Below are 27,743 nucleotides of genomic sequence, written 5' to 3'. Positions count from 1 at the left end.
CATAGCATGCAGCAGGCAGTGGCTGGCTGCAAAAAGCTAGGTGCTGCCTGCCATAGACAGAAAATCACTGCAGCAAGGCCAGTTTGCACAGTTTATTAGATAACAAAGAAAACCCCCCACTGAGCCAAAGTTCTGTAATTTGAAATTTGTTTGGCAGAGAATGGTTTTAGACACTGAAAAGGTTTCCCCAGAATACCTTTCACCGTCTACAAACAAAACTAACATCAGCTCCAAAATCTAAATCCAAATATAAAATTCAACATATAGCATATAAGTCTTTAAAACAAATGCTTTATTGAGAACTAAATCATACAACTTGCAGTAAATTTTTTCACAGTAGGCTATATTACAGAGCTATACTTGTACTAAGAAACTGAAATGGCAAACAAAACTGGGAAGAGCAAGAAAGGAATTCAGAAGAGGAACTTCAGTCAAAGTGGAAAAACTCCTCTGAGCTTCTGTAACTACCACCCACCCCTCCCCGAATCCCCATAGCCTCCTCTATAGCCACCACCTGCTCCTCGATACCCTCCCCCTCGATAGCCACCTCCACCTCCGTAGCCCCTCCCTGAGCTACCTTGGTATCCTCTTCCTCCTGAGGACCTGCCAGAGTAGCTGTAGCCATGGTACCCTCTACCCCTGTAGCCGGAGCCATGCGGATAACCTCCCCAGCCTCTGAAGCCACCTCCATTGTCGTAGCGACCCATTTTGGGGGGCCGAGGACCATCGCCATACCTGCAAAGAGAAACATTACATACTTGATGCAATCTTACAGATTCTACTTTTTTTTTAATTACAGGAATGACCAATTGCCAAGATGCTCAGTTAAAATGCCTCTAATATCTGTTAACAGAATACAGTGTTTGAATTACAGTTGTGCTTTTGCACCTTGTCCACTTCAGTAAAGAAAAACTAGGAATGGCCTGTCATGGTACCTAAGTAGTTTCTCCCTCTAAACCTCACACAGGTCTACACCTGGGATAGAAAATTTTCCTCTCAATTCCACTTCTCCAGCTCTCAAAAAGTCATAGAGAGCCCTGATCCTGTTTATGTGAGCACAGTGATCTATATTTTGCTCCTCACAAAGCACAGTGAAGTCTACATCAAAGCTGTTCTTTGTTTTTTTCCTTAGATTACTAACAGCTTACAAGTGTTTTCATTTTTCTTTGCTTCAGAAGTCATGAAAATGAGGGGCAAGGGAGGGATGCAAGCACAGACAAATATTTGTTTCATCTCCAGAGACAAAGACTGATAGGTTTGCCCAAAATAAGTTTGGATTATCTTTTTTTTAAAAGTCACCGTGTTTTTAATGAGCCATTTGTCCTTCCTGTGAAAACAGGCAATGATCTACCTGCCCCAGTGTCAGAACATGACACTTTTACATACATGCAGACTACTGACTTTGAAACAAAAGCCCGAAGCTGCTGTCCACACAGGAGAAAACTCTCCTCATGGTTTTAGTTGTGGATTTCTGCAGCCACTGTGCAGGGAGCTGAAAGCTCTGACCTGCTCTGTTCAGGCTCTTACTGTCCTTGGGGGCAGAGGTGGTGAGCACTCCTCACCCCAGAGCTTCAACTGCACAAGTCAATGAAGCCAAGCTAACCTTGCATTGGCAGCCATGAGACCAATGCCTGCGGCTGATGGCCGGGAGATCTGACGGATCATATTCAGCATTCGCTCATATGCTGGGTCCAGCTGCCGAATCATCTCAGGATTTTTCGTCACTTCCACAACAAGAGCTTCCATTGCAGCACGCAGAGCAGTGATGCAGGCAGCCGCATTGTGGGACATCTTCAGCTTGATCCTAGAGCACAAATTAGTATATTAATGTATCACAACTTCTAGGAAACAACCTGTTGTGAAAGATGTTCTGTAGAGCGGGTTTTCACTGAGTGACGCACACGCTGAGCCAGAAATCTATATTCTCATCTTTGACATATGAATTTGTCAATGGAAGAGTATGAAGTTCAGAAAGCAAAATTTTTAAGATCCCTAAAATTTGACATTGATATAACTATCCATTTACATTTTCTCTTGAACTTTAATACCAACACCACCAATATATAACCCCTAGCATCAAAACAAAGATTAAAAAAAACCAAACAACTAAAAACATGAGACTGGATATTAGTGAATTAAGCTGAAGCAATTCTTAACCTCCATTTTACTGAGCAGGGCAGGGAGAAGACAAAATCCAGATGGTATTTAGTCATGGCCATAAAAACAACTATTTCTCTCCTCAAACTGTATTCTGGGACTTCAAAAACAAGGTTTCCTCAGCCTCTGTCTGAAGAGGAAGTGCAAAACATAGAGTACCCTTACTCACATTCCAGTTAAAGGGGAAAAACCCAGCCATTTTTATGGAAACTGCCTGGTATTATGTTTTCAATTTAACCAGACAATCTGCATGAAACAGTGCTGCCAATATAAACCCCTCCCTTCCTCACAGGAAACAAATGTTATGCCTTCACAATTAGCCTATAGTGCACAGCTTGCTGTAGGGTTCCTATTCTATAGAGATTTACATCGTGTTAGCAAATGCTCGCCCTCAGTCTGTGCTCTTTCACAGACTTGTGTATTACAAGCACCAAGGAGGTCCATACCAGTCATCTACCAGAATGAGCTCCCCATCTGACAGGACTTTCTTGGAGGCAAAGAGAAGCAGCTGCAGTGGGCTCACCAAGGTCATTGCTTTGGCAGAGATAGCTCGTGTTCGAATCTGCAGGTGGAAGAGGAATATGACTCTTGAAATGGAAAACAGATCTCTACACCTTCCTCTGGCCACTGAAACCAGAGAATTTTCTGTAACAAAAACAACCCCCTACACAAAAAAATCTAGGTATAATGATAGGAAATTACAAGAGCACATGTGCAAACAAAACTGAATGTGAGGCAGATGTTTACCGGGATTCAGCACTGGCTAGTGTAAAACAAAACAAAAACCACAAAACAAAAACCCACACAAAAAAGACCCAAAACAAAACATCCCCAACTGAACACCAAAACAACCTGCCATTTTAAAGTATTAGTTTTTCCATCACTGCATGTCTGAAATTATGCAGCTGATGCTTTGCAACAGCTAAGCTATCTTACACTTTGCCAACTCAAAAATGACTAAGGCATAGCTGAATCATCTTCCACCTTTGTCACTGAAGTGGCCATGATGGGAAGCTCATTGCTTCTTTAGTAGGGGCCTACACACGCAAACTTGGAAGTTGCTACACGTCCATGCAGCCAACCCACTTTGTCATTTTATAGAAACAAGACCTTAAGCTTGTACCTGGAGTGAGCACTTGGAAAATAACAAGCCAACTGTTCTGAGCCAGAAATAACAGCACTGACTACACAGACTACTGCCCTTCATTTTAAAGGAGGAACTGAAGAGCAGTACTTAGGATTTCAGCTTCCCACCCTGTAGCTGCCTTTCTCCCTCCTTCCTTTCATACAAGAGCATCATAGGCAGTCTGTTGTACCCCAGGAGAAGATTTGCTCCCACCTGGAAGTTACCACACATGCTCAATACAGAGAAACTTTCAGACTTGAATTTGTGATAGAAAAATAGCCAGTGCAAGGAGCACTGAACTTCCAGGTCAGCGAGAGACTGCTAAATGCAGCAAAAACCAGACAACCCATCCTCAGAGAGAAGCTGTCTTTTAGCAGGTACATAATGGGTAAGAAGAGAGCTGAATGGAAATCCTTCCTTCACCCCAGTCTCACCCAGGTCCTCTCTTAGCCACTCTTAAGCCACTGTGTTAAGTCACTCAGTTTCCCGTGTGTATTTTGGTTTAATAAAGCATAGCTGTTCGAGTTCGAAAGTTTCTGTTGTTTCTAGGGGAACTCCCTTTCAGAGATGGTTGTGGCAGGTCAAAGGTCTGACCCGCTTGGGATCCTGACTTAAAGGGTGAAGAAGCAGCAAAGCGCTGAACTATGTACGTAGAAATACAGTGTCAAGCTGAGCCCACAGCCAGTGCCCAAAGGAGTCAAAATTCCGTTTATTACTGTGTAGTTTGTTTGTCATTACTAAAACAAGCTGCATGTCAGGAAAAAGGACTGAGGATATAAAAATCAGCATAAACAAACTGTAATTGTGAACTAACCACTGTTGACAGGTGACAAAAAATAAACCCTTACAGCATCATTTCTGCTATATCTTTAAAGGCTCTCCTTACAGTGGGAGGCTTTGCTAGTTCAATGCTTGTTCTCAAACATAGTTTTACAGCACTTCCCAGGCAGAAGAAACTCTGAAGAAGAAACAGCTGGTTTCAGCAACAAGGAACAGAGCTTCAGGGCCTCCCCATCACTGTGCTGGAGTAAACTGCACAGGCAGCACAAGCAGGCCGGCAGCCCAAGAACTATCTCCTGCTACATCCTAGATAAAGGCATTGCCTTCATATGCTTCTTGAAAAAAGCATGAGCAGGAGCTGTTGCATTCATGATGGCCATCACTGAAGCACATGAGAGCACACAGGGGTTAAAGTGTGCATGTACACTACGTGCCAAGTACATAAAATTAATGGCATGGAGGAAGAGGTCATGGTGACCCCAAGGAAAGCATCTCGGAGTTTTTATGAGACGCTCGGGAAATGGGAGTTGTCCTCAGGAGATGACAAACTGCCTACATGGCAGAAAGGGAGTACCCCACTGCCATATTACATGCTCCCATTTTGCCCCTGGATTCATAAGCAGCAGGGGCAATACAGGCAAAGTTTCTTTAGTGCCTAATTAGTATGGAAGAGATCCCAAAGCAATCTCTTAAAGAAGGTAACAATTTAGATATTTCTCTGTGACCTGCCTGTTTTCATATAACTCCCAAGAACTTTCTATGAAGCTCTACTTCTACTGCATTTAGCTGACTAGAAGTTACTGGAAGGCTGAGTGACACCATGACCACATAAGGTTCACCTTCCAAAAAAAACCCCAAACAACCAACCAACCCAACAAACCAACTCCCCTAAAACCAACCTAAATACTGCATGGTGTAGGTTTTTTCTTATGGCAAGAGAGAGAAAGGCAAAAAGACAACTTGGTAGCAAGTGATGAAGAACAAATTCGAAGTCTTTACCTTTTCTCCAAAAACAAAAAAAGGTGATGGATACTTGATTTCCTGGCTGCTGAAAGGGCAGTTGACAGATGACTTATGGATAAGTGCACTATGCCCCTCAGTGGTAAGAATCTTCCTCTTCTCCTTGTGGTAGCAGACATTGGGGTAGACCCCAAAAGCAAGCAGAGAGATTACAACATCCAGATTATTATCCGGTCCAGTGTTGTTAAACGGTTGAGTCATCAAACATTCTGTTGACAGAGAACAGAAGACTGGCTCACATCCACAGGTCACGTAGGACAGTGCAGCAGAGTTGTTTAGGATCCTGGATCAATGCATTTTCTGACTGAATCAACTGGCAGATATGCATCTGTTCTCAAATGACCTCTGCACTCAAAACATTTCAGTTCTAGATTCAATTTTCAAGTTATTCGTGGAGAGAAAAAAGCTGAAAAATACTACTAACAAAAGAGGTATTTTTTTCTCTTGAGCTTTTCAAAAACAAGGAAAGAGGGGTTTGCCCAGAATGTGCTGTACCACAGTGTGTTTACTGTCATTTGTTTTGGAGATAGATCTTTTGGGGGAGGTCAGAATGGATGTTTTCATTAGTTTATTTGTTACAAACCTCCCCAGAGTCTTTGGTGGCCTGTTTTCAGGTCATCTTGCCCAGAAATAAAGTTAAGGATAAATGCAGCAATGATTCTAGCAGCATGGAGAGAATGATCCTAGCAGCATGGAGAGAATTAAAAAAAAAAAAAAAAAAAAAAAAAAGAAAAAAAAAAAAAAAGGAGGGGGAGAGGAACATCTGCTGAATCCAGCCAGTCATGCCATTTCACTGAGCAAGCTCCTCAGGAACATCAGGCAAATTCAGAACCTGATCAACTTGAAGTTCTTCCTTGGAAAATATAACAACATGCAACAGTATTGCACACCCCTCCTGTGGCACAAACGCAGAAAATCATAGGGCACAACACAATATTTAAATCACACAGACTCCCCCCTAAAGCTAATGAAAAGGAGGGAGGGAGTACAGCGTGGCACATTTTGGAGATGCAATATGTGAAGGAGAAAGAAGATCAGTGAGTTAATTCTCTAAGGTCAATTGCTTAACAGATTTTTAATCTTGCAACCCAAATCTCAGCCTCCAAAATCTCCCTATGTTGCTCCACAGCCATCGCAGCTTCTCTGGTTTCAACAAATACGACAGAATGACTCAGCACTAAAACTTCATCTGAACGCAGCTGTAAAAGCAGAATGGCTTTATGGCAAATCCACTATAGGCCTCTGTGCTTGTGTGCTCATCCTAGATTATCTTGTTTATTTCTCATCTCATAATGAAAAACACAGTCATTAAATTACTATGTCCAAGCAGAATCACCTTCAGGGAAGCCGGAACTGATAAGTATATCTTTCAGCTGGACTTTTGCTTCCCAAGTCATTCTAAGAGTAGCCATGCTGAGTCTTTTGTGTTCACAAAATCTTTTTTCTGCTTCTTCACCACCCATTCTAAAAAACAAACAGAGTGAAATTAGAAGTCTCGTCAAGAAAAGGGAAAGTGCAACAGTCTAACTGTTATAACATCCATTGACGTATCTAGTCTGGCCACAAATCTGCTCATCCTGTGTTAGCCATAACTTCTCATCAAATTTTATGCCAACATACCTTGCATCATCCCAGGCTTGGAAGACAGAGAGCAAAGCAACATGATCTGAAAACCTGCTCCCAGCAAAATTCCTATGGACATAACCCAGGCGTTTGCCTTCACAGATAAAAGGTTCAGGGAAACAGGTAGCTGCAGAGATAGTACAAACAGCATCCCCCACACTGAAAGAAATCACAAAAGGATCCAGTTTATTCACAGTATTGTTGCCAGCAGGTTCTACAGGCTGTTGATACTAGTAAAAACTTCTCCACAAGAGATCTTAGTAATTTGGCCCTTTTCTACCAGAGCTCTTCACAGAAACACTTCCGCAGAAGTTGATGTTAAAAATTAGCTCCGATTCCAGTACTTTCACAACAGCAGGAGCTCACAAGCCCTTTGTCTAATCTTCCTTCTATACACCATATTCTTCTGGTGAAAAGGACCCTACAGCCACCACAATTACAAGTAACAGATCTCTACTTCTCCCAGGCAAAACATGTGGATTCACTTTTCTTCTCATCTAGGTGTCACATTTCACATATTCCCACCTCTAGCTCACTGCTATACTGGAGTCCCACTCTTATTTCGTAATTATTCTACCTCTACTGGTCCCTTGCATTTAACTCTGAATTTCATGACCTTATTTCCTATACTTGAAGTTATTTATCCTTTGTTCTCATGAATATTCAGTCTCCTATTCCCAGCTGCAGCATTTATTGCTCATTTAAATGTATTGTTTTTTCTCTTGTAGAGTGCATGTCTAGAGGCTGAAGAACTCAGAGAAACAAGAATAAGACCATTGAGACTACTAAACTTACTAAAAAATACAGCCCATTATCATCATCTTGCCAAGACGAGGTTCAATGGGAAGTTTGGCTAGGATTCTTCCAAGAGGTGTCAACTCATCATTGGAATCCAGGGCATCAAGCTCTGAAACAAAATCTCTTATTATCAAAGACTGTTAGCTAAACCTTCTGTTCATCAAAAAGAGACCACCACAAACTATCTCTTCCATGAGGCTTTGCCTTCCATTACCTAAAAATTTTTACCTGAGCTCATCCTCAAAACTATCAAATCACTGTCAATAACAAATTCTAACATATATCTGTGGCTATCTGCTGTACAGACCGAAGGGTCTCATGAGTATCTCTCTAGCCATTTGGCCATAAGCATTAAACTCGACTTCATAAACCTCTTTGTAAGTTAGCATAACAAACAATACAAGTGTGATCTTTAACACCCTTTCAAGACATAAATGAAAAATGTGAACTTATGGTTCACATGCTTTATTTACGACTACTTTGGGAAACTTCAGCAGAACTAAAAGCTTTACATTTAAAAAGAAGTCCCAACCTTTATAGCCTTAGTGATTAAATGGGAAAGCAAACAAAGGATTCCTTAGCCACTATCAAATCAATTTTTCTTGCTATCTACTGAACCAAAAGCCTGAAGACTATTTTGAAGAATAGCAAGTCAGACCATCCTAAAAACATACTAGCTGTATGCACACACTGAAAACAAACCCACAGGCTACCCAGGAAATAGAGGCACATGCAGAAACTGCCATTTGACGTTAGAACTGAAAACGTTGCCTTTTCCCCAACTTTGCATGTCTTATCTGCAGTGTAAGAAAAATACTAACAATTTTTAGATCAAAAAGTCATCAAATTTGGACACATATCCCTAGCTATGTTCTTCATTCTGGTCCTCCTCCTGTATACAAGCAATGCAGATGTGTCACAGTTTTTTCCTAAAATCAATAATCATATAGATATTTCAGTTTTTAGAAATTTTAAGAGCTTATTTAGTGACATTTGCCAAGAATGCTGAGAATGTTTGAGATCACAACTTTAAATATAAAGCATCAATTTAGGGTTCCTCCCTGCTCCATTTTACTCATATTCCAGTTAGTACCTTCAAAAAACTTGGGAGACAGCTTAGCCCCCATCTCAGTTTCTTCTGGTTTAGGACACTGGTGCTTACATATTTATAAACTGGAGATACAAGTACTTTGCAAAATACTGAGATCTTGGCTCAGCAAACTGTACAGAGCAGTAATTACACAATAAACTACTGACCTCTCTTCTTCAATACTTTTATAGAAGTTTTTGTAAATGCCTTAGGCACTGGTCTGAGTCTATGTCATACACAGCAGTGCCACAGCTGGAAAACAGGAAGCTGGAAGCGAGCATAAGTTACTGGTAAAATAACAAAACAAGCCTTAAGTTTGAAGGCTCAAGTTTCTTAAAGGAACGACTGTCCACTTGGGAATTCAAGTATTTCTTCAGCTGCAAAAGACACAGCCACCCACATGATGCATGCAGGAAACACCTTGCTGTTTCAGACAGCATGCTACTACACAAACAATTCAGAGATGTTAAAGCAGTTTGTAAGTGATCATTATACTCCAAATCACCTGGAGTCAGCTTCATTAACAAAAAATCTTGCAGACAAACAATGATACCTCTTAGTGTGCGTTCTGCTTCAATCACTGCATCCAAAGGTGGTGGTTCTATTGCTTTGGCCAAAAACTGACCAATTCCTCCCAGACGCAGCAATTTGATGCTCAAAGCAATTTCATGAAGTGGTGTTCGAAACATTTCGGGTGTCATATGGGTTTGAAGTCTTGAATGAGAAGAGAACAAAAAAACCCACATTTTTCTCAAAACAGGGTTTGATCACTATTCCACCAGCATAAACTACTGCCCTCCAAAGCAAATACTGCCTCCCAGCCAACCTTTCAGGTCTCATTGTGCTCCTGTAGCTTAGGCACTTCTACCAGTATCTGTCTTCCGTGCTTCTCAATTCTCATCTCAGCGTAAATTTTAAATGGAATTGTAGAGAGGATATAGCCCTCACATTGGCACTACCTGGTGTGGTTTCCACTATGAGCTGACCACACAGAGTCTGCATGGCTGAAGCCCACTTCACAGCATAGTTGTGTCCAGCCCCACACTTGCCCCCCTAACAATCATCTCCTGCATCGCTAAGGAAGGTCTTCTGCTCCCAAGACAGACAACCTGCTTTCAAGCCTACCTTATGCACAAGCACTTCTCTACTTGCCCTTCTTTCAACTTCAAACCACCCAATTTGTCCTGCACATTTCTGCTTTTATCACTAAGAGGAAGGACTTTTGCTGGATGCTTTCCAAAGGTGGTTTTCTTATAGGAGAAAGACCTCACGGAAACAGGCAGCCTTTAGTACAGCATTGTTAGTGGTCATTTAGATTGCTGGTTGAAACCTGAACTCCATAGGAATGACTGCAGTGAGCAACAGAAAGCTAGAAAAAGTTTAACAACACAACTTGAACACAACCAGATTCAGCTGGCACCAGATTTAGATAGTATCTCTCAAAAGATTATCTGTACAAGTCCACACTCTCCTTCCTAGGCACAGCAGAGCTAGTATATTTTGGTTTTATATTCTTTGAAGAAAGGTAACCTTAAAGTCATGGAGTCACATAATCATGTAGCCCAAATTAAGTTCACTGGCAAAAATTCTTAACACTCCACTGTGCTAAGACAGCAAATCTAAATAAATCTGAGCAATTTCAGGGAAGTTTTCAATCAACTGATGCTTTCAGAGGTTACAGAAAGCAGAACATGAAAATACAGCTATGTAACAGCTGAGAGAGGAGCACTGAAACTTTCATAAGAGAGATCAAACACTGAGTGCAACAGCTGTGTAGACTTCTACAGCCAGCAAAATACTTTCACTGCTCCAGTAACTGAGAAACAGCTTAGCAGGTAGAAGAGGTCAAAAGTCTCAGCAGCAGAGAAGATGCTAGAGCAGCATGAAGGGGCTTCCTGGCCAGAGAATGGCAATGGAGGCAAAAGTAGCATCTGTCTTCCCTCCTTTTTACCACTTTAATGACAGAATTGCCTGTTACATGAAGCTGCCAGGATCCCACAATGCCTGCAAGCAGACTAGAGCCTTATCCTCATTACAAAGCTCTTTTCTGCCTTGCTTCAATTCCCAAGCACTATTATTTTTCTCCCAAGAAGTTCCGTAGGTTGCAGTGAAGTTCTTAATATCATGAACTATTGATCCACCTCATCCTATGGGCAAAAGCACATAAGCATATAACTTTTTTTAAAGCAAAAAAACCAAGGTTCCAGTGTGAACTGACATTATGCATCTCTTCTCTGTGCTTTCTGAAATTACTTCCCCAGTTTGACCAGAAGTAGCAGACAACAGTTCTGGGGGAACTCTCAGAGGTTATTTTATTTCTAAAGAGCACAACATCACCTTTCAAAGCGAGCTCTGCTGCACAAATAGAAACAAAACCCAGCACGCACACGTCCAGCTCTTCCTTTCCTCTGCTCCAAATTAGTTTTTGATGCCCAGACTGTGGCATAGTTTGTCATGTTATTATGGGCAGTGAACAGCTTCACCTTTTGTCTGTCAAGAAAAAAAAAAAACACAACAAAAAACCCTAATCAAACAAAACAAACAACAAAGCACTTAAGATCAAATGCTCTTCATCTCAAGTCCTGCCAAATCAGTTCTTACTTTATTCCTTGCAGCCAAACTGCTTTTAAGAAGCAAACCACCCCTGTATGATTGGCTAAGTTTTGGCTAGTTAGGGATCTAACTGGAAGCTAAAGTATCACACAAAACTGCATCCCAAGCTATACACAGAATGCATTTTTTGCAACTGTCTCAAAAGCTTAAAATTCTCATGCAATTCTTGAGATGCCTATGTGCAATGTGCTCCGAGAACATGCATAGCAAGACAACATATGCAACCGACTACAAAAATCTTCCTCTTTTCTATCAGCTATAGACTGTTTGCCATGCTCCTTTGGCGGATGACATATTTCAAATACGTGTGGAGACCCAGTGACACTTCACATGAATAGTGCCAGCATGAATGCAGCTGACCAAAACCAGCCCACTGAAATGCCAGTGAGATATGTAACTGTGTTGAACAGCTAAAGACAGTGCAAGTTTGTCTTCAGTGAGTCAGTCCTCAAATCCAGCTTTGTGACTATGGGAACACAAGGCAGTTCTTCACATTCGGAAAATCTTTTCTGCATTTCAAAGAATAGGGTTTACAAAACAAAAAGCTACTTCATGAACTCACTTGCAGGAGTCTATAACATAGACCACATCATTGATGGTAATGCTAGTCTCAGCAATGCTGGTAGATAAAATAACCTGTAAGAAACAGGAAATGCATATTGAAATATATTTGGTCTGAAAAACTTACAGATAGACTGCAAGATAAACTACATAACTTATATAAAAAAGTCAGCAACACATTCCACAAAAGCGCAACACAACTCCACAAAAGGAAAGCTCTCATACTTTCATTACTCCAGCAGGCACGGGATCAAACACTCGACGTTGTTCCTCCAGAGGAATTTGCGAATGCAGAGGTAAAATTCTATACTGGTTACCTCCTAAAGCATGAAAACAAGAACGTTAGTAAGTACCACTACATGAATCTCATTTATTCTTTGCACAACATAATAATTTCTACCCATTCATTCTCATAACAAATCCAGCTCCCCAAGTCACTCATCCAACTCTCATCTTTACACAGTCAATAGTTTCCTTCAGAAAATATGAAATATAATAGAACATAGTTGCTTGTACCAAAGCGTGGATTCATTTCTAGATGCTTCTGCATTGTATATATCAAGTTCCAGCCAGGCAAGAAAACAAGTACAGCTCCTGGGACATTCAGAGTCCTGATATAAATTAGCAGGGCCTCAATGAGTTCAAAAGAAGTTTCTTTTTCACTCAGCTGAGCCATGGCATGCTTTGTTTCTGGGCCATATTCATCACTACAAATAAGGTTGCAATTGGTCTGAAAAAAGACAAAACACCAAATAAAAACACCACACACAAAAGAAATCATATAAATGAATTTACTCAAACTGTGGAGACTGGCTGGTCAGGCAAATAGTAAAATGAGATACATGAGTAGCTTACAGGGAAGACCATCTCAGGCACAGCTCACAGACTGACCCAATGAGCAGTTTAAGTCCTGCTTCCCCATCTTTCTAATATAAGAACTTAATTATAATTTCATTCCACTAAGTTATAACTCAATACAGATTTGCAGCAGGAAGCTATCAAACTCATTTAACTTTTGTTCAGATGAACTGGGATAATGTCCTAAGAAGCTTCTTGAGAAAAACTGGTAATTTTTTTAAAAACTTCAAATAGCTGACCTAAACAGTAGTTTCAGACCTACAAATTAAAAGCTGCATCATGAAAGTGAATTTCTTGTCAATGTCTTTGAGCACTAACAGTATCAACTGCAAAAGAAGGGAAAGAATCTAAATTTTCACCCTTGAAAAGGTATTGCGAAGCTCCTATTTCTGTATCTATTTCTTCTTCCAAGATTACCAATCTTTTCCCTTTTAAAAGCATTCCATTTCTATCTTTAGAGATGGAGGTTGACAAAACATGAGAATTTTAGCTTCAACAAAAGGAGTTTACAAGGTCAATGAAAAAATTAAGTTCTATTTCTGAAGTTAACAATCTTTGATATTGAAAATACAAAAGCTGCTAAAAATGTGGAGTTCAACAATGCCCAATGATTTACGCTTGAGCTAGAGTCCTAAATGGCATTTGCATAACTTTTCATATTAAGAAGTCAAACATACGTCATCATCTTCAGGACTTTCTTCATCTTTCTCTTTCTTCTTCTTTTCCTTTGGTGGAGGAATGAACTGAGTCATTTGAATGCAATCTTCTAGAAAATAATCTGCAAGGACAGTCAAGCATTGGTTATCAAGACTGACCAGAAGCCTGTGTAAGGGAACAATTCTTTTTATTGCCTCCTGAACTCCCCCTGATGTAATCATGATGTTTCAGAGTACGAAGCCATGACTGGAGAAAACTCATTGGCTGTCAGCTAAGGTACAAGAATTATTCCCACACTATTCCTATGATTACTCCTCTATTCAATATGCTTCCACATATTTTTTTCCAGTTTGTTTTATAAATACTGGCTGATTTAAAGCCATTTTCATTATTCCTAATATCAAAGACAACTGATCTGAACCTTTACTATTACCATCTCATTCTCCAATGGAAAATACCCCTAGCGGTAGTGCTTTGGGGGTGGTAGTATTTTTTGTTTGCTTTGTGTTTTTAAACAAAACGGTGCTATGAAATGGTTCACTGTTACTGACTTCTTTGCTTAGGGTAAGCCACATCTGTAAAACACAACAATCCACAAGAAATGCGTATCTTGCTTTCACCACAGTCCTGAAGCATGTGACTAATAAAATAAAAACAAAGGCAGTTCCTGAAAGTACAACCAATGATTTACCTTGGACAGGAAAGGTTCTACCAAAGACCTCAATGATTGGACAGTTGAAGAAGTATTCACAAAACATACTAGTGTCAATGGTGGCAGACATAAGGATAACCCTGATTTCAGGATATGCCTGAATTACATCTCTCAGCACCACCAGAAGAAAGTCAGTCTGCATATAAACAGAATAAAAGCATCATTAATTTCCTACCCATAAAAATCAATATCTTCCCAAGAGACCAAAAGCAATTACAAAGACATATACATTTACTGAACAGGAGCCTTGCTGTATATGAGAAGTTAACAAGTGTCACAGAAGTGTTCCATAACCAGAAACAGTTGTCAGAGCTTTATTGTGAAAATACTGCAATTCCTGGGATAAGTGAATTTTAGGATTTCCAGTGCAAAGGGTTATTCTTTTCTCAGAATGAAAGAAACTAAAGAAAAGCATTCAAAAATACTTTGCTTCCTTCCTAACAATATATTATAACCTAAGGTCTTTTTAAACCTCATTTATATCTAAAGTGGCCATAGTTCATAAAATAAATAGGAATGATCCAGTGCAGCTATATGCAAAGTTTTATAGTTCTGTTTAAACATGGCATTATGTAACTTCACCATGCAGTTAGGCAGGCCCTTACTTCAACAAATAAAATTCTAGTCTCATTCAAGATTTCAAAACTTGTATTTTACAACAATACAAACTTAGTAGATGAAGAGATGCATCAAAAATCTGCATTGCAATTCCATCCAAATGAATCCCCAGATTCTGTCAAAACAAACTTAAACATCAGGTCAGAACTTAACTGTTTCTTGCATTGTTGGTGTGGGCAAAGTTGAAAACTATATGGAAGAACTAAGGGGACGGAAAATGTTTCCCATTTCTTAAAATACATACAATCCCTCCCCTAATTCTACTGTCATTTTTCTTCATGTCAAAACTAAATTTAAATGTATCAAGATCAAGATTGCAGCTTCTGCAAATACCACTGCTGTTCTGTTACAGCAATACAACATTGTCAGTATAAAAAGCACTCTAAAATAAAAGTGACATTCAGCTCCCACATTTGGACAAGACATGTTTGTACTGTGCTGTTCTATTTTCCATAGAGAACCAGGACACAGAAGATGATCCTGACAGGCAAAAAGACATAGGGCAGCAAGGAAGCACAAGTCCTTGCTCTTCTAACCAGGTAAGAAGCAATTAAGAGTTTCTAAAAATCTTACTGAAGATAGGGAAACTCACATATATAGCATGCAATAACATAGTTTCCTTTCAAAATAGAACAGACGCAGAAGTTAAACAAAGCAGAAGCATAGAGAGAAATAGGACTGTAATCACCAGCTAACTCACATTAATGTCTCTCTCATGGATCTCATCAACAATAACATGACTAATGCCGCGGATCCCAGACTCCACCTTTCTCAGAAGAACACCTTAAACAGACATAGAAGGTAAATGTTCATGTAAGTAAAAGGGCAATCTTCCCCCTTGCCATTTCATCAAGAACAGCTGCACTGGTTTAAAAATCAAGAAGTGTGCAAGCTGCCCAGTACTTTTTACAGCCCCATCTCTAATTGCTTTCATTTGTACAAGTGATGGCGGAAGCATGAAATATTACTACTAGAAAGACTCTTCTTTCCCACCCAGTACTGCTTCCCCTTCTATCTTGTAAGGACAAACAACATACAGCAATTTTATCCCTTCAAGAAACTATTTCCATGTGGTATTAGACCTGGTTTATCACACTTCCGAACAACAATCTTAATCTTTGAACAACAGCATGTCAGCAAACTTGTATCAGAAACCCACAACTGTTCAATCTTTTAAATCAAGTTTCTAAAAATTTTAATCTAGCCAGATTTCTGCTTTTGCTGCTACTCAAAGAATTCAGACCCTTAAGTAATAAGCCCCAAACATAAAACGAAACAACACAGACCTACGGTGCAGAAGAGCACACTGGCATGTGGCCGAGGAAGCACAGATTCAAATCGCACACTATATCCACAGCTTTGCCCAGGTTGTTCTCCTCTCTCATATGACACACGCTCTGCGACAGAAACCGCACTAATCCTCCGAGGCTAAGGGATGAAAAAGGTTTTCCCTGACTTAATGATGAGGATTTGCAAGTTTAATGGAACACCATTGAAAATAAGGAATTATAAATGCTACATGTGTCCTGCCCTAAGATTTCTTTACAGAGCAGCTATTAAACAGTGATACCTATAACAACAGGCTTTTTTTCTTCTGAAGTGGTTAATGCTGCATATAAAATTACAGAAGGATATAAGGATATACATGAACTACCAAGTGGCATTTGCCAAATTGTTTCCCCTTGGTCTGCCAAAAAGTTTTCACCTGGGCAAGGTACAAGCCAGGTTATCCCAACTGTAGATACATGAAAGAACAACACTCCAAATGAAAAATATACACGACACTGTGGTTTCTCCTACATGTAGGAATAAGAAGATGTTTCTATGAACAACATCCTGCAATGATCATCACATTTCTCAACACATCTTAATAGGTGATTCCTAGTATCTGAAAACTTCAGTGGCTGCATTCCTAATGTATTCCTCACCTGTGTCACTACTATGTTGCACTCTGCAGCTCTGTTAGTTCTGATGTATTCATCCAGGATGTACTGTGGCACTTGTGTGGTTTTGCCACAACCAGTGGCACCACGAATTACAACAACAGAATTGTGATGGACTGCATCTAGAATTTCACTTTCAAAATTCTTTACAGGTAAGTCCTCTCTCTCTTGTTGGATCTAGGAAAAAAGAAATAAAAATCCAGCACATTTCCAAAAAATCTAAACCCCCCCCCAAAACCCAAAAATTCCCTATTCTGCTCCACATCGATACTTTGTCTCACTCTTCTACACAGGTTTCACTTAAACAAAGCAAAAACTTTGTAAGAATAGATTAATAGTTTGCATTTTTTCCTTACACAGTGCAACAGATCTCCATATCCACCCAAGCATAACATCCAGCACTTCTGAAAACTTGGTGCCTATTACTACTGAAATCCAGTCTTTCGCACTTTGTATACAAAACATTCAACCTCTTCTGAAAAATAAAGACTAGTGCAAACATGCCATGTTACAGGAAGCACACTTACCCTTTGTAATTCTGGATCCTGCTCCAAACGGTACAGGAAATCACTTTTCAAATCCATGCTTATTTGCTCTGGAGTGAGCTGTCAAGACAAGACATTGTTTGGACACTTCTGACCCCACTGCCTATCTATATAAGAACTTCAATATAAAATCAGACACAGCAACATAATGACTCCAAACACGAGCGAAGGATCATTTCCTATATAACTCCCTGAAGTCAGTTTGGCCTATGAGCTGTTTTATTTCATTCATTCCAGTGTGTTAGTATTAATACATCCTCAAACAAGTTTCTCAGAAAGATCCAAAATTTTAAAAAAGAATGATTGCTTAAATTTAAAAACTTTAACTGCTTGAGAAAAACACTTTATTCAACAGTAAGCTAATGAAAGACTTAGCTGATCATTAAGACGGGGTTTTAATGAAAGGAATAAAAAGATGTAACCACATAACCACCCACAGAATAGTAGCTGAAAAGTAAGCAGAGAAGGAAATGTATTAGCCAACTCTTGTATTTCAACTAAGAAAGAATTCTGAAGTAATTTGAATTTGTTACCAAAAGGCTAATTGACTTTACTGAAAATAAGTTACCTGCACCATGACTAGCACATAGAAATCCTAATGAGATTTCAAGCCTGCTCAATTTGCAATGCCTGTAAATGTATTATGCTTTAAACACCACCATCCAAATATATATCAGTTATATATTTTTTAAATCTATAATGATCAATGTTAAACTCATGTCATTTACAGAAAAAAAAACTGCAGTCAAAAGAAGTATTACATTTTTACTTTGGTTCTAAGCACTCTCATTCCCTGTTTTGGGAAAGCCAAGTCCCTGCCCTGGCATCTTTTGTGACCAGGTTGGAACACCAGACAAATTAAACTTCTGAACTGGGCAACTTAGTGAACACCAGCTTGCAGCAGTTTCTCCTCCCAGAAAAGAAAGTCCTAGGATGGAAATACAGGGAAAAGAGGCCACCAAATTATAAATATGCCCAGAAAACTTACCTTGTAATTTCAGTTAGAACTTTGTATGGGCTGTACAGTAGCAGGCAAAAAGGGAAACAAAGCAAAGAACTGGGACATCCAAGATACTACTGCTCATAAAATCTAACAAAACATTAAATAAATACAAAGCTCTCTCTCTAAGGAAAAGACTTTCTTCCTCAAGTTCAAGAAACTTTATCAGTGTAGTGTTTTATCCTTTGGAATAGCTTACACTTTAAACCCTGAGTGGAGAAAATAATTTTGAAGTTCCAGAATTATGGAGAAAAATAACAAATCAGTTTTTTAAGCTATCTTACATTTGCCAGAGGACCCTCATCAATATTGCAGCTGGTCCAAGGGTTCCAGTTGGAATGAGGTGGTGACCATGGAACAACTCCCAAATGACTCTGTCTTTGCGATGGTTCAAAATGGGCTAACTTTCCAACATTTATCAGAACAGGATTACTGGGATCTTCAGGCTGTAAATCCAAAAGCAAATTTGGCAAAGAAAGATAAATGTATTAAATAAGCAGGCCTGATGTTAAATACTCGAGTGTCTGAACCGTATACTCACCAAAGGCACAATCTCCAGAGACAGCTCCTGTACAGTCTTTTGCAGCTGATTTTCTAAGTCAGAAGACAGTGACACCTCATAGGGTTCCACCTATTAAATGTTTAAAAGCTACATGTTGATATACACAAAAAGACAAAAGAATCCAGAACCGCAAGATGCTAAGGAGCATACTGTACCAAAGTTACTCGCGAAACAAGGCCAAAGAGCGCCATCTTCTGTGTTCAGAATTCACATTCTCCAAGCTTTTTGCCACCCTTTCATCCAACAAGAATCCGTAGAATATTTCTAAATAGCTTAGCTTAATTTCAGAGAAAATTATTCCTAAACTTGTAACCGAATACCAAAAAATGCTAATGTGCCAGAGAATGAAACCAAATAGCCAAGAATTGTACATATCATAACAGAAATCTTTAAGCTTGTAGAAAATTTATACTGAAAAAAGCATTTATTGTAAATTGTATTTAATTTAATATGCTGTAAAACTAGCTTACTGCTCCATTCAATACACACAAAGTTATATTTCTGATCCAAATCACTGGCCAGAACAGAAACAGCTGCTGGTCTAAAGGATCAAAGTTATTATTAACTTGTAAGCTATTAATATAAATATTGAGAGCAAACTCTAACTTACATTGCTTGTGTGTTATTAAAATGAAAGCAGCAATTTCCAAACCTTCTATCAAACTCACCGATTCTCCCTTTTTCTTTGTCTGCCCAGAATAAGGTTCTATGACACCAAGATGGTAGAGCTGTCTAACCAAGGAAAGGGCACAGGACTGTGCTGCCAGCTTTTTGTTTGATCCATGCTCACGACTGAAAATCCCTGCAGCACAGAAAGTTCAGAGCTATAATAACTGATAAGTCAAACAGCTTCCACAGAAGATACTACTCTGAAATGGGCTGACTGCACCCAGAGGACAGGTCTCATGGAGAGTTTCAAATCTTATCCTGATTATCCTGTACCATCCAGCAACATCGTACAAATTTCACAGCAAGCTCTACATAAATGGGTATGGTATGGATGCCCATTGCCTTGGGAATGTATTAGACATCGCATTTCTCAGATATGTAAAGAACAAATAATTAGGACAAACAAAGCCTACCATATCTCACAAGCAGTTCTTTGTGCTGAAAAAAAAAAAAGATTAGTGGACGCATGTAACGGACAAGCAGTAGAATGCAACAAGTAGAGCACAAAGGAAAAAGATATAACGTCAGGAAACAAACATACAAACATGAACCTTCACCTCTGAAAGTGGCTCCAGAATGTAACTATAAAAGTCTGTACCCACTATGACCTATTCCTCTGTACCAACATCCATCTCTTGTTAAGATAGGAACAAAAAGAAACTTACTTCTGCCCAACTGCTTCACATAAATGGTCATTTCTGCAACAAAGCTCCTGTAAACAAAAGAACACAATGGTACAATTGCCAATAGCTGACACAGACACTCCAAAAATATCCACTCTTTCCAACTTTTCTAGACAAATATCTGCGTCCTCAGTCAAAAACTCTCAACTTATCAATGGCAAAGATAAAAAATTACAGCTCTTAGTCTCTTTAACCCATACTTTGTAGATAACAGACTTGCCATAGAACCAGCAGATTTGTTAAGAAGAGTCCTGTAAATGCTGCCATTTGGCATTGAAATTTTAAGCTGCATTATTAGGAAATACACTCCGAGCTGTCTAAGGCAACAATTATAAAGAAGATAGCATGTTAATATGACATTAACATGCATCCCACTGCACCATTAACTGTATCCCACATTATACTAACGTAACCCACTAGAGTAGGATGGGTTTATTAACTCAGTGCAACAGTTAATACAGCTACCCTGGGTTTTGCCACAGATGCGGCCAGCTCAAAGCACAGACAAAACCAGATCATTTAGTTAAAGACTGTTGAACATATTTGCACAGAAGGAGACACGATACTTGAATTTTCAAGAAGCCCTTATTGTCATACTCTGGGAACAGTGCACAGTCAAAACTAACTGTGCAGCAAATGTTTGCGTAGCAGGGATCTAACCAATTCATTTAAAGATCAAGTGGTGTATTAATTTAGGCTTTAAAAAAATTAGAAAGCCATATGTCAGAGGATGATGGAAAACAAGATCCATGTTTTTAAGAATCACAAACCTAAGCCTGTATTTGCACAGATTAAGAATTAAAGACAAATTCTTATACGCCAGGATTTAAACTGGCCAACATGATTCAAGATGTATGGGCTTTATCAGATTGAGATCCTCTTTGAAAACTATGCCTTAGTACTTCCACAGCTGCAGGCAGAACCTTATATCTGTGCCTTTCATTTCTTGCTGTAAACAAACAAATAAAAGGTTAAGTGAGGGATTTAAATTTCAAGTTAGAACTCCTTCCTGTACTATGAGTGAACTGACCTTCAGGCACAGTGGCTTCATGGGTCGAAGGCCACTGGCTTTCAGGGACACAACAGCCAACTAAGGCACCGATGACAGTATGTTTCTCAGCCAGGCCTATAGTCAGCATTCAATCTCATTCTCCTCCACCTAAGGGGAGAACAGCAACACCAGAAATCAGTTTGCAGCAGAATCCCATGTGATTCTTTAGTACAGCCTCAGGAGCCCGTGTGTGAACACGCACAGATCTGTGGTGTTGCCTGCTGCTACCATCAGCAGTGGGAACACAAGGAGGCAAAGGCATCCCATGCTACTGATGGAATCCCAAGAGAGAAAAGCCACAACCCATCCATTAACATTTAGCTCATACTCTGTGTATTAGGAGAGCCATGTTTATATTTACAATTTATACCCTCCTGTTGTAATTAAAATAAAGTTTCTAAATCCAAATTTTCTACCTATTACTAAGTTCTTATACCATGTGACTATGATTAACAACAAAAATACATTTCTCCTTTAAAAACCTCTGAGAGCAAGGCTGACATTTCTGTTATAAAGACCATTACTTACAAAAGAATTAAATAAATCAGATTGATAAGATGCATGGCAACTGGTATTTCTTAAGAAAACAAATCAAAACTGTATTACTGTCCTCAAAATCACAAAAGCACCTGAAACTACTGCTCTCCTATTATATAACCAAAAATATTAAATCCAATCATCTGCCCTCCCTTAATGAACACTAGAGCACACTAGGATTGTTTCCTGCCTACCCAGTCCATTGCAGCATAGTCACTTCCCCCTTCTGCCATTCCATCCAGGGCAATTCACACAAGCTTTCCTGGATGTAGTAAATAAGAAACCCTTAAACGCTTTCTGAAAGAACAGTAAGCAGGCTGAGAAACATACTGTCATTGATGGCCACTTTATTCTGCTCAAGTTTATATACTTTTAAATATGTTTAATGCTTTTACCTGCAGAAGGCATAACAAAATGAGCTGCATGAACATGCGCTCAAGAACTACACCTGCAACAAGTTTTTTAAAATTCCTAGTTCTGTACAAACTAATTTTTTTTACGTTACTCACTTAAGGGAAAGAAATGTCCTTGCTTCAAAACATAAATGGAGATGAAGTGACTTGAAGATAGGTTTTCAATGAGAATTTAGAACTCTCTGACTCCAACAGATGTATTTTAGGTATTCTAAATGCTTGTAAGACTCAACAACAAAAGAATACCAGAAGCCCTGCAAGTGGGACTCTCATGGAAGACTGCAATAAGAAAATCTACTTGTCTTTCTAAAAATAACTCTTCTAATAGAATACAAGTTCATATAACGCAAAAAAAAAAAAACAAACCACAACCCCAAATGCAACAGTAAGAACCCAGCAGCAGCATGCTATTGTTTCTGACCACAAAATGTAATTGTATTTCACAAGGAATAATACAATATCCCGACGTTTTGACGATTTGTAAAGACTATTCCAAACATGGGTAAAAAAAACAAACAAAACTAAACCCCATCAATTCTTTATGCACAATCTGTTACATGTTATTTTCATTTGGGAGAGGCACATGCAAATTTTCTGATGGAATGGGCAGAAAGTCGAAAAAGTAATATCCAGTTGGTTTCAACTGAAATTTAAGACCCTCAAAACTCCTTTAGGAACATTCTGCCAAACTAATTTTTCCAGTAGAAGATTCCACTGCCAAAGTTTATTATAACAAAAAATATAAATAAAATGTCCTTAAGAGACATTTCTACATTAGCAAATGTAAACATATTTAAGATGTACTCAAAGTGTACAAATACAACTACAGTCATACAAACAATTACTGCAAGCAACTCAGAACTCCTTCGATTCAAACTGACACCTCAACAGTTACCCAGAGCACAGGAATCATTTTTAAAAGCTGCTCATCTATGAAAAACATCAGACAAAAAATTTCTTCAGCCACTCAGAACTCAGTACAAAGTCTCATCACTCCCATTTCAAAATTTAAGGATTCTGTTGGATGATTTTGTAAAAGCGGAGTTTTCTCAAATGGCATTGTGGAGCACTACAAGTGTGATTAGCCACTGTCACTGAAAATACTTCTAACCCTTCATAAGCAGAAGGTGACCAAAACTACCAAACCTGTTGTGATCAGGCCCCATTTCAGTGTATTTATATTCTTCCTGAATCTTCTCCTTTTGGAAAAACTGATTCAGGCGTGCCTTGGCATTGTCCAAGGTCCAGCTCCCATGAAGATCAGCATTTAAGTCCACTTCTGATTCTGAGGTCTAATTTTGGGAAAAAAGTATCATTTACTAGTTTCTTATAGATTTCAGTTTTAAACAGACTTGCAACAAGTCTTTAAATAAAGATGTCTAGATGCTATAAAATAATTAATACATTGCAGAAAATGCTAGAAGGTCCTCAGTATTTCCTTATTTTCACAACAAAATATCTATACAAACAACTGGATATTCACAGTATCCAAACTGATTTGTTTCGAGCTTAAACGAGTTACTTTTGTTAAAAGTCAGCAAATAAATCTGCAGCTTAAGTTAAAACCAACAGCAAAATATATAAGATGAAACCGCAAGCTTGATTATAAATGCTAATAACATATTAAAGGGAGTGAAAGATACCTATTTAAAACTAAAGGAGAATTCCACAGAATGACTTACTACCTGTGCTTCTTGCTCGTCTTTCTTTGAATAATAATCTTGCAAATTTGCGCCTCGATCCCACTGAGCTTCACGACTGTCACAGTTTCCAGGCGCTCCACCTGGGCCATTGCCTACCACATGGGAAAAAAATAAACAAAATAACTGCCCCAATGCATATTCTTAGCAATGGACAGGTATTGCCCAGCAATCTTAACAGGACATGATCAGTCCCTCAGACCTCATGCAGTCATGCCTCAAAACTCATTGTAGTTTCTAACTATCTAACTTCTAACCATCTTCTGTCTGCGGAATTATGCTGTGAGGGAAAACCCCACACAAGTCTATATGCACATATTACATGCACATACATGCAACTTACAGTTTTCACACACTTACCTATTTCAGCCTCTATAATCAAATGTGGAGGAAGAGGGCCACCCAAAGTAGAACTGGAACCAGTAACATCTCTATCTATTTCATATCCTCCATCGGGGATATCACCCACTGCTGGCTAGGAAAGAGAATTAAGTAAAATCTCAGCATATTTGTACAGAATAAGTTTTTTTACTCTTTAGGTCAAAAACTGTTCGGGCAGCTTAAAGAGCTCCTGCAACGTTATTCGATAGTTACCCCCAGCAGTTACCCCCCCCCCAGTAACACCCTTTTAAAAACTGAAAGGAATTGCTCAATATTTGGCTTTTTGCGGATGTTCTATAAAAGGATTTCCAACCAACAAGTAGCCCTTACTTGTTCAACAACCATGAACACTGCTTCCACTGATCAAACTATGTTATCTTATACAGATATATCCTTAATGAGGCACTAGAAGAAGACTTCCCTCCCAATGTATAACACGTGGCTTCATGCTTTATCTACTACTCTCCAAAACTGCTGTAAAGAGTTACCCTCCTCCTCCTCAGCTTTTATGTGAGAGTCACTGCTGATACTCACACGGTTCACAAAGCATTATAAAAAGCAGTGATCTTGCTACCGATGAGGAGCTAAGGCATAAAGCATTAACAATTTAAAAAATGTCTAGTTTGAGATGTCTGTGATATTTTTTTGTTGTTATTTTATTTCTTTAAAGTGCACAGTATTCTACACCATAACATGCATTTAAAACAATTCTCAGTGTCAGGTCTAAATATTCAGCATTTCCAAAGTCAGGCTGTACCTTACAGGTACTCCGAATTCTTTCCAGCCTCATCAATCACACAGACCAACACACAGCTGTTTTTACCAGATCACCCTACAAGTTTCACTGAATGTATTCCAGCTTTCCAGCACCGCAAGCAGAAGTCCTGCACATTCAGTCTTCTTCACCACACATGGGTGCCAGACTGAACTCCAGGGCTGAAATGCAACTGGAGACACAGCACTGCAATTAAAGGTTTTTCTTTCTTAAGGGGTAGACAGCAGCTTACTCCAAAAGATGGAATTTCTTCTTTCTTCATTTCATTCACCCGAACTAAGTAATTGACAAAGTCTCGAGCAGCGTTGGTCTGTGCATCTTTCTTGTTTGTGGAGTTGCCCATGCCAACATAGTTAAAGCCTTCTACTCGAACCTGTAAACAAAAACATGATCTGTGGCACGTACAAGTGAAGGAGTCTTGAAAGTAACACCGACTGAAACGTCAAATCTCAGTTGCTAATAAGAACAGGAGCAACATTACTAAGTGTTGTCACATATCTTCATACATATATAGGTATTTCTGTAGGTTTTGAAGTATACTTTATATCTATTAAAGAAAACACCCACAGTCCATTCTCAGAAAGCATCAGTATTACCCAAAACCTTGATACAGAAAACAAATCAGTGTAGGAAGGGATCCTGGCAACACACACCAGCAAACTATGCCCAGGTTCACTTTCCTCAACCTTAATACCAAACAGGAGTGAGCTTGTACATCCTCTACTGTAGCTCCACATTATTACAGCTAGCAAGACAATTTATTTCATAAACTTACAAACAAACTTTAGAGCAGCAATTTTGTATCAGGCTAGCTTACATGACAGGCTGCTACAAACTTTGATGAAAGGATGTTTATTCCAAATTCAGCCTAACCAGGTATTTTCCATCTGCTTTTCTGCAACCGCCCCTCATCTTAAACAGTTATTGTCCTTCTTTCACATTTGCAGTCAGCAACTTTGTTTCATTTCAGCTTCACTGTAGAGCACTTGCACATTTCTGATTTCCACTCCTTTCACTCTGCTGATGAGGTGAATAGCTTTTCACTACAGTTAATTGTTCTTAAAAAAAAAAAAAGTAAGCAGGCTTGCATGTAACATTCCAGCTAGTTTGAACTAGAGTTTTGCACACCACAAGTGCCAGACTGCATATGTCTTTTGGTGCTGAATCACACTGATAGCCAACGGCCATCTTCTCATCAAACAACACACTCGGCTAGTATTTTGCTTAACAAGTTCCAAACAGTGAGCTTCTATTTTCAGCAGCCTAACCCAACAGAACAACCAAACAGTAACCATACTGGATTCACAGCCATCTCACCAGCATGTGACAATTAGCAAGAGAACATTCATCTTTTTCATCTGTTAAGCTTCTATGGATGCCCACAGGACATCAACATACAAAAAACAGAACAACAACATAACTGTCCACACAACCATTTCATCTGAGTAATGCTCAATCTTAGTTATAGCACCTTTAAAATTGGTTTAATATCTCTGTGCTACTCAGCTTCGTCACTGGTGAAGAATATGAACAGGGAAGAAAGGGTATAATGACAAAATCAAGGTGTTTAGTGCAAATCTACAACGTTGTTCACAAACTAACCCATTCTGTATATGGCCCTTGCACTTAGCATCTGCTCCTTCTCAGAGGCAACCCAAATTCAAAGCTCTCTGCTGGCACATACACAATATCGGGAGTCATAAACAGAATCATATTACAGCAGCGCTCAGACTAGCAGCCAATCCAACAGGAATTTTCTTAGTACATTTCAATACAAGTTCGACAGAGGGCCAAAGCCTTTCACGACGGTGATGCACAGTAGCCCTTGCCTATAATTTCAACTGCACACAAACGCAGGGTAAAGGCACACAACAGGCTTCAGAAAACAGATTCCTTTTTACTGAGAGAGAAATATACGACAGTGCTCTACTCGCACAAAACCACCGAGCGCACTGTACGCCACGCACAAGAACCCTGCACACCTCCGCTGCAAAGCGGCCAGGCCTCCGCGGCCTGCCCTCCCCAGCGCTACCCCGCGGCCCCCAACGGACGCCTCCCGTACCTCGCAAAGGAAGGTCTGCCGGCTGCGGCCGCCGCTGGCGCGGATCTCATAGGCCGGCGTTACTCTCCTCTTTCCGCACCAAGCGTAAAGGTAATTCTTCACGTCCCCCATGGCTCCAGACGGTGAGGGAAGGGGACCACAGCCCGCCCACTACTCCCAACACCGACCTAGCGCCTGACAGCACCGCCCTCTGGCTCCTCAAGGCGGAGGTCGCGCATGCGCGGCTACGGCGGCCGCAGCGGTTCAGGGTAGGGCCAGGAAATGGCGGTGTCGGGCCGGACGGAGTGGCGGTCGGTGCCCCGTGGCGAAAAGCCCCAGCACTGGCGGCACCTACCGGGGCTGGAGCAGTCTGTCATAGCGGCGGCTGGCTCGGCTTATTCAGAGCCACAGCGTGGCTTCAGCCACACAAAATGCTCCCTAGCTTGACAGACCACGGAGCGGAGCAAAGTGATTGGGGCCTGCTATGAAAATTCACCCCTTATCTGGACGCCATTTGGTGTGTCCTGTACTGAGATACCCAGTGCCTGTGAGCGTAGGAGCATGGGGGGTTAATTTTAAAAGGGCGTACAAAGCAATTCGCGTGTGTTCAGAGGGAGAGGGGCTCCTGCCTGACCATGCAGGGAGAACCTCTGAACCTCCCCACAGCACTGGCTCCTGGCAAAGACGAATTTACCTTAATGTTTTACAAATTCGAGGGGGAAAGGGGAGGTTGGGGTGGGAGGGAAGGAATAATTATTTTGTATTTCTCGGTCAGTGGTTATATAGCAAGAGGAAGATGCAGACTTTTTCACACTCTTGTGTTACAGTAA

General features: G+C 39.9%; 1 protein-coding gene across 2 annotated transcripts; it reads right to left on the bottom strand.

Annotated features, from left to right (window-relative positions):
* Window positions 1-271: 271 nt before the first annotated feature.
* DHX9 (DExH-box helicase 9) lies at window positions 272-27,142 on the bottom strand. 2 transcript variants are annotated; one of them, XM_065674171.1, is made up of 27 exons: window positions 26,935-27,142; window positions 25,105-25,245; window positions 24,077-24,191; window positions 23,702-23,811; window positions 23,163-23,308; window positions 19,998-20,044; window positions 19,332-19,465; window positions 18,643-18,732; window positions 18,386-18,547; window positions 17,084-17,161; window positions 16,542-16,733; window positions 15,900-16,041; window positions 15,314-15,396; window positions 13,975-14,131; window positions 13,304-13,404; window positions 12,285-12,498; window positions 11,994-12,088; window positions 11,770-11,843; window positions 10,932-11,084; window positions 9,148-9,308; window positions 7,502-7,613; window positions 6,704-6,865; window positions 6,420-6,547; window positions 5,063-5,292; window positions 2,604-2,719; window positions 1,604-1,804; window positions 272-735 (listed from the first exon to the last, which is right to left on the bottom strand). In XM_065674171.1, exons 1-27 carry the CDS (start codon window positions 27,043-27,045, stop codon window positions 465-467), a joined length of 3,726 nt encoding a protein of 1,241 aa, XP_065530243.1. In that variant the 5' UTR covers window positions 27,046-27,142; the 3' UTR covers window positions 272-464. The 2 variants fall into 2 exon arrangements, with proteins under 2 accessions (XP_065530243.1, XP_065530244.1); XM_065674172.1 differs by lacking the exons at window positions 23,163-23,308; window positions 23,702-23,811; window positions 24,077-24,191; window positions 25,105-25,245; window positions 26,935-27,142 and adding an exon at window positions 21,046-21,134.
* Window positions 27,143-27,743: the final 601 nt, after the last annotated feature.

This window comes from Lathamus discolor, chromosome 3 (genome assembly GCF_037157495.1).
Source record: "Lathamus discolor isolate bLatDis1 chromosome 3, bLatDis1.hap1, whole genome shotgun sequence".
In the NCBI taxonomy this organism is placed as follows: domain Eukaryota; kingdom Metazoa; phylum Chordata; class Aves; order Psittaciformes; family Psittacidae; genus Lathamus; species Lathamus discolor.
The sequence above is the reverse complement of the archived record's forward strand: the minus strand, read 5'-3'. Positions and strand labels throughout refer to the sequence as shown.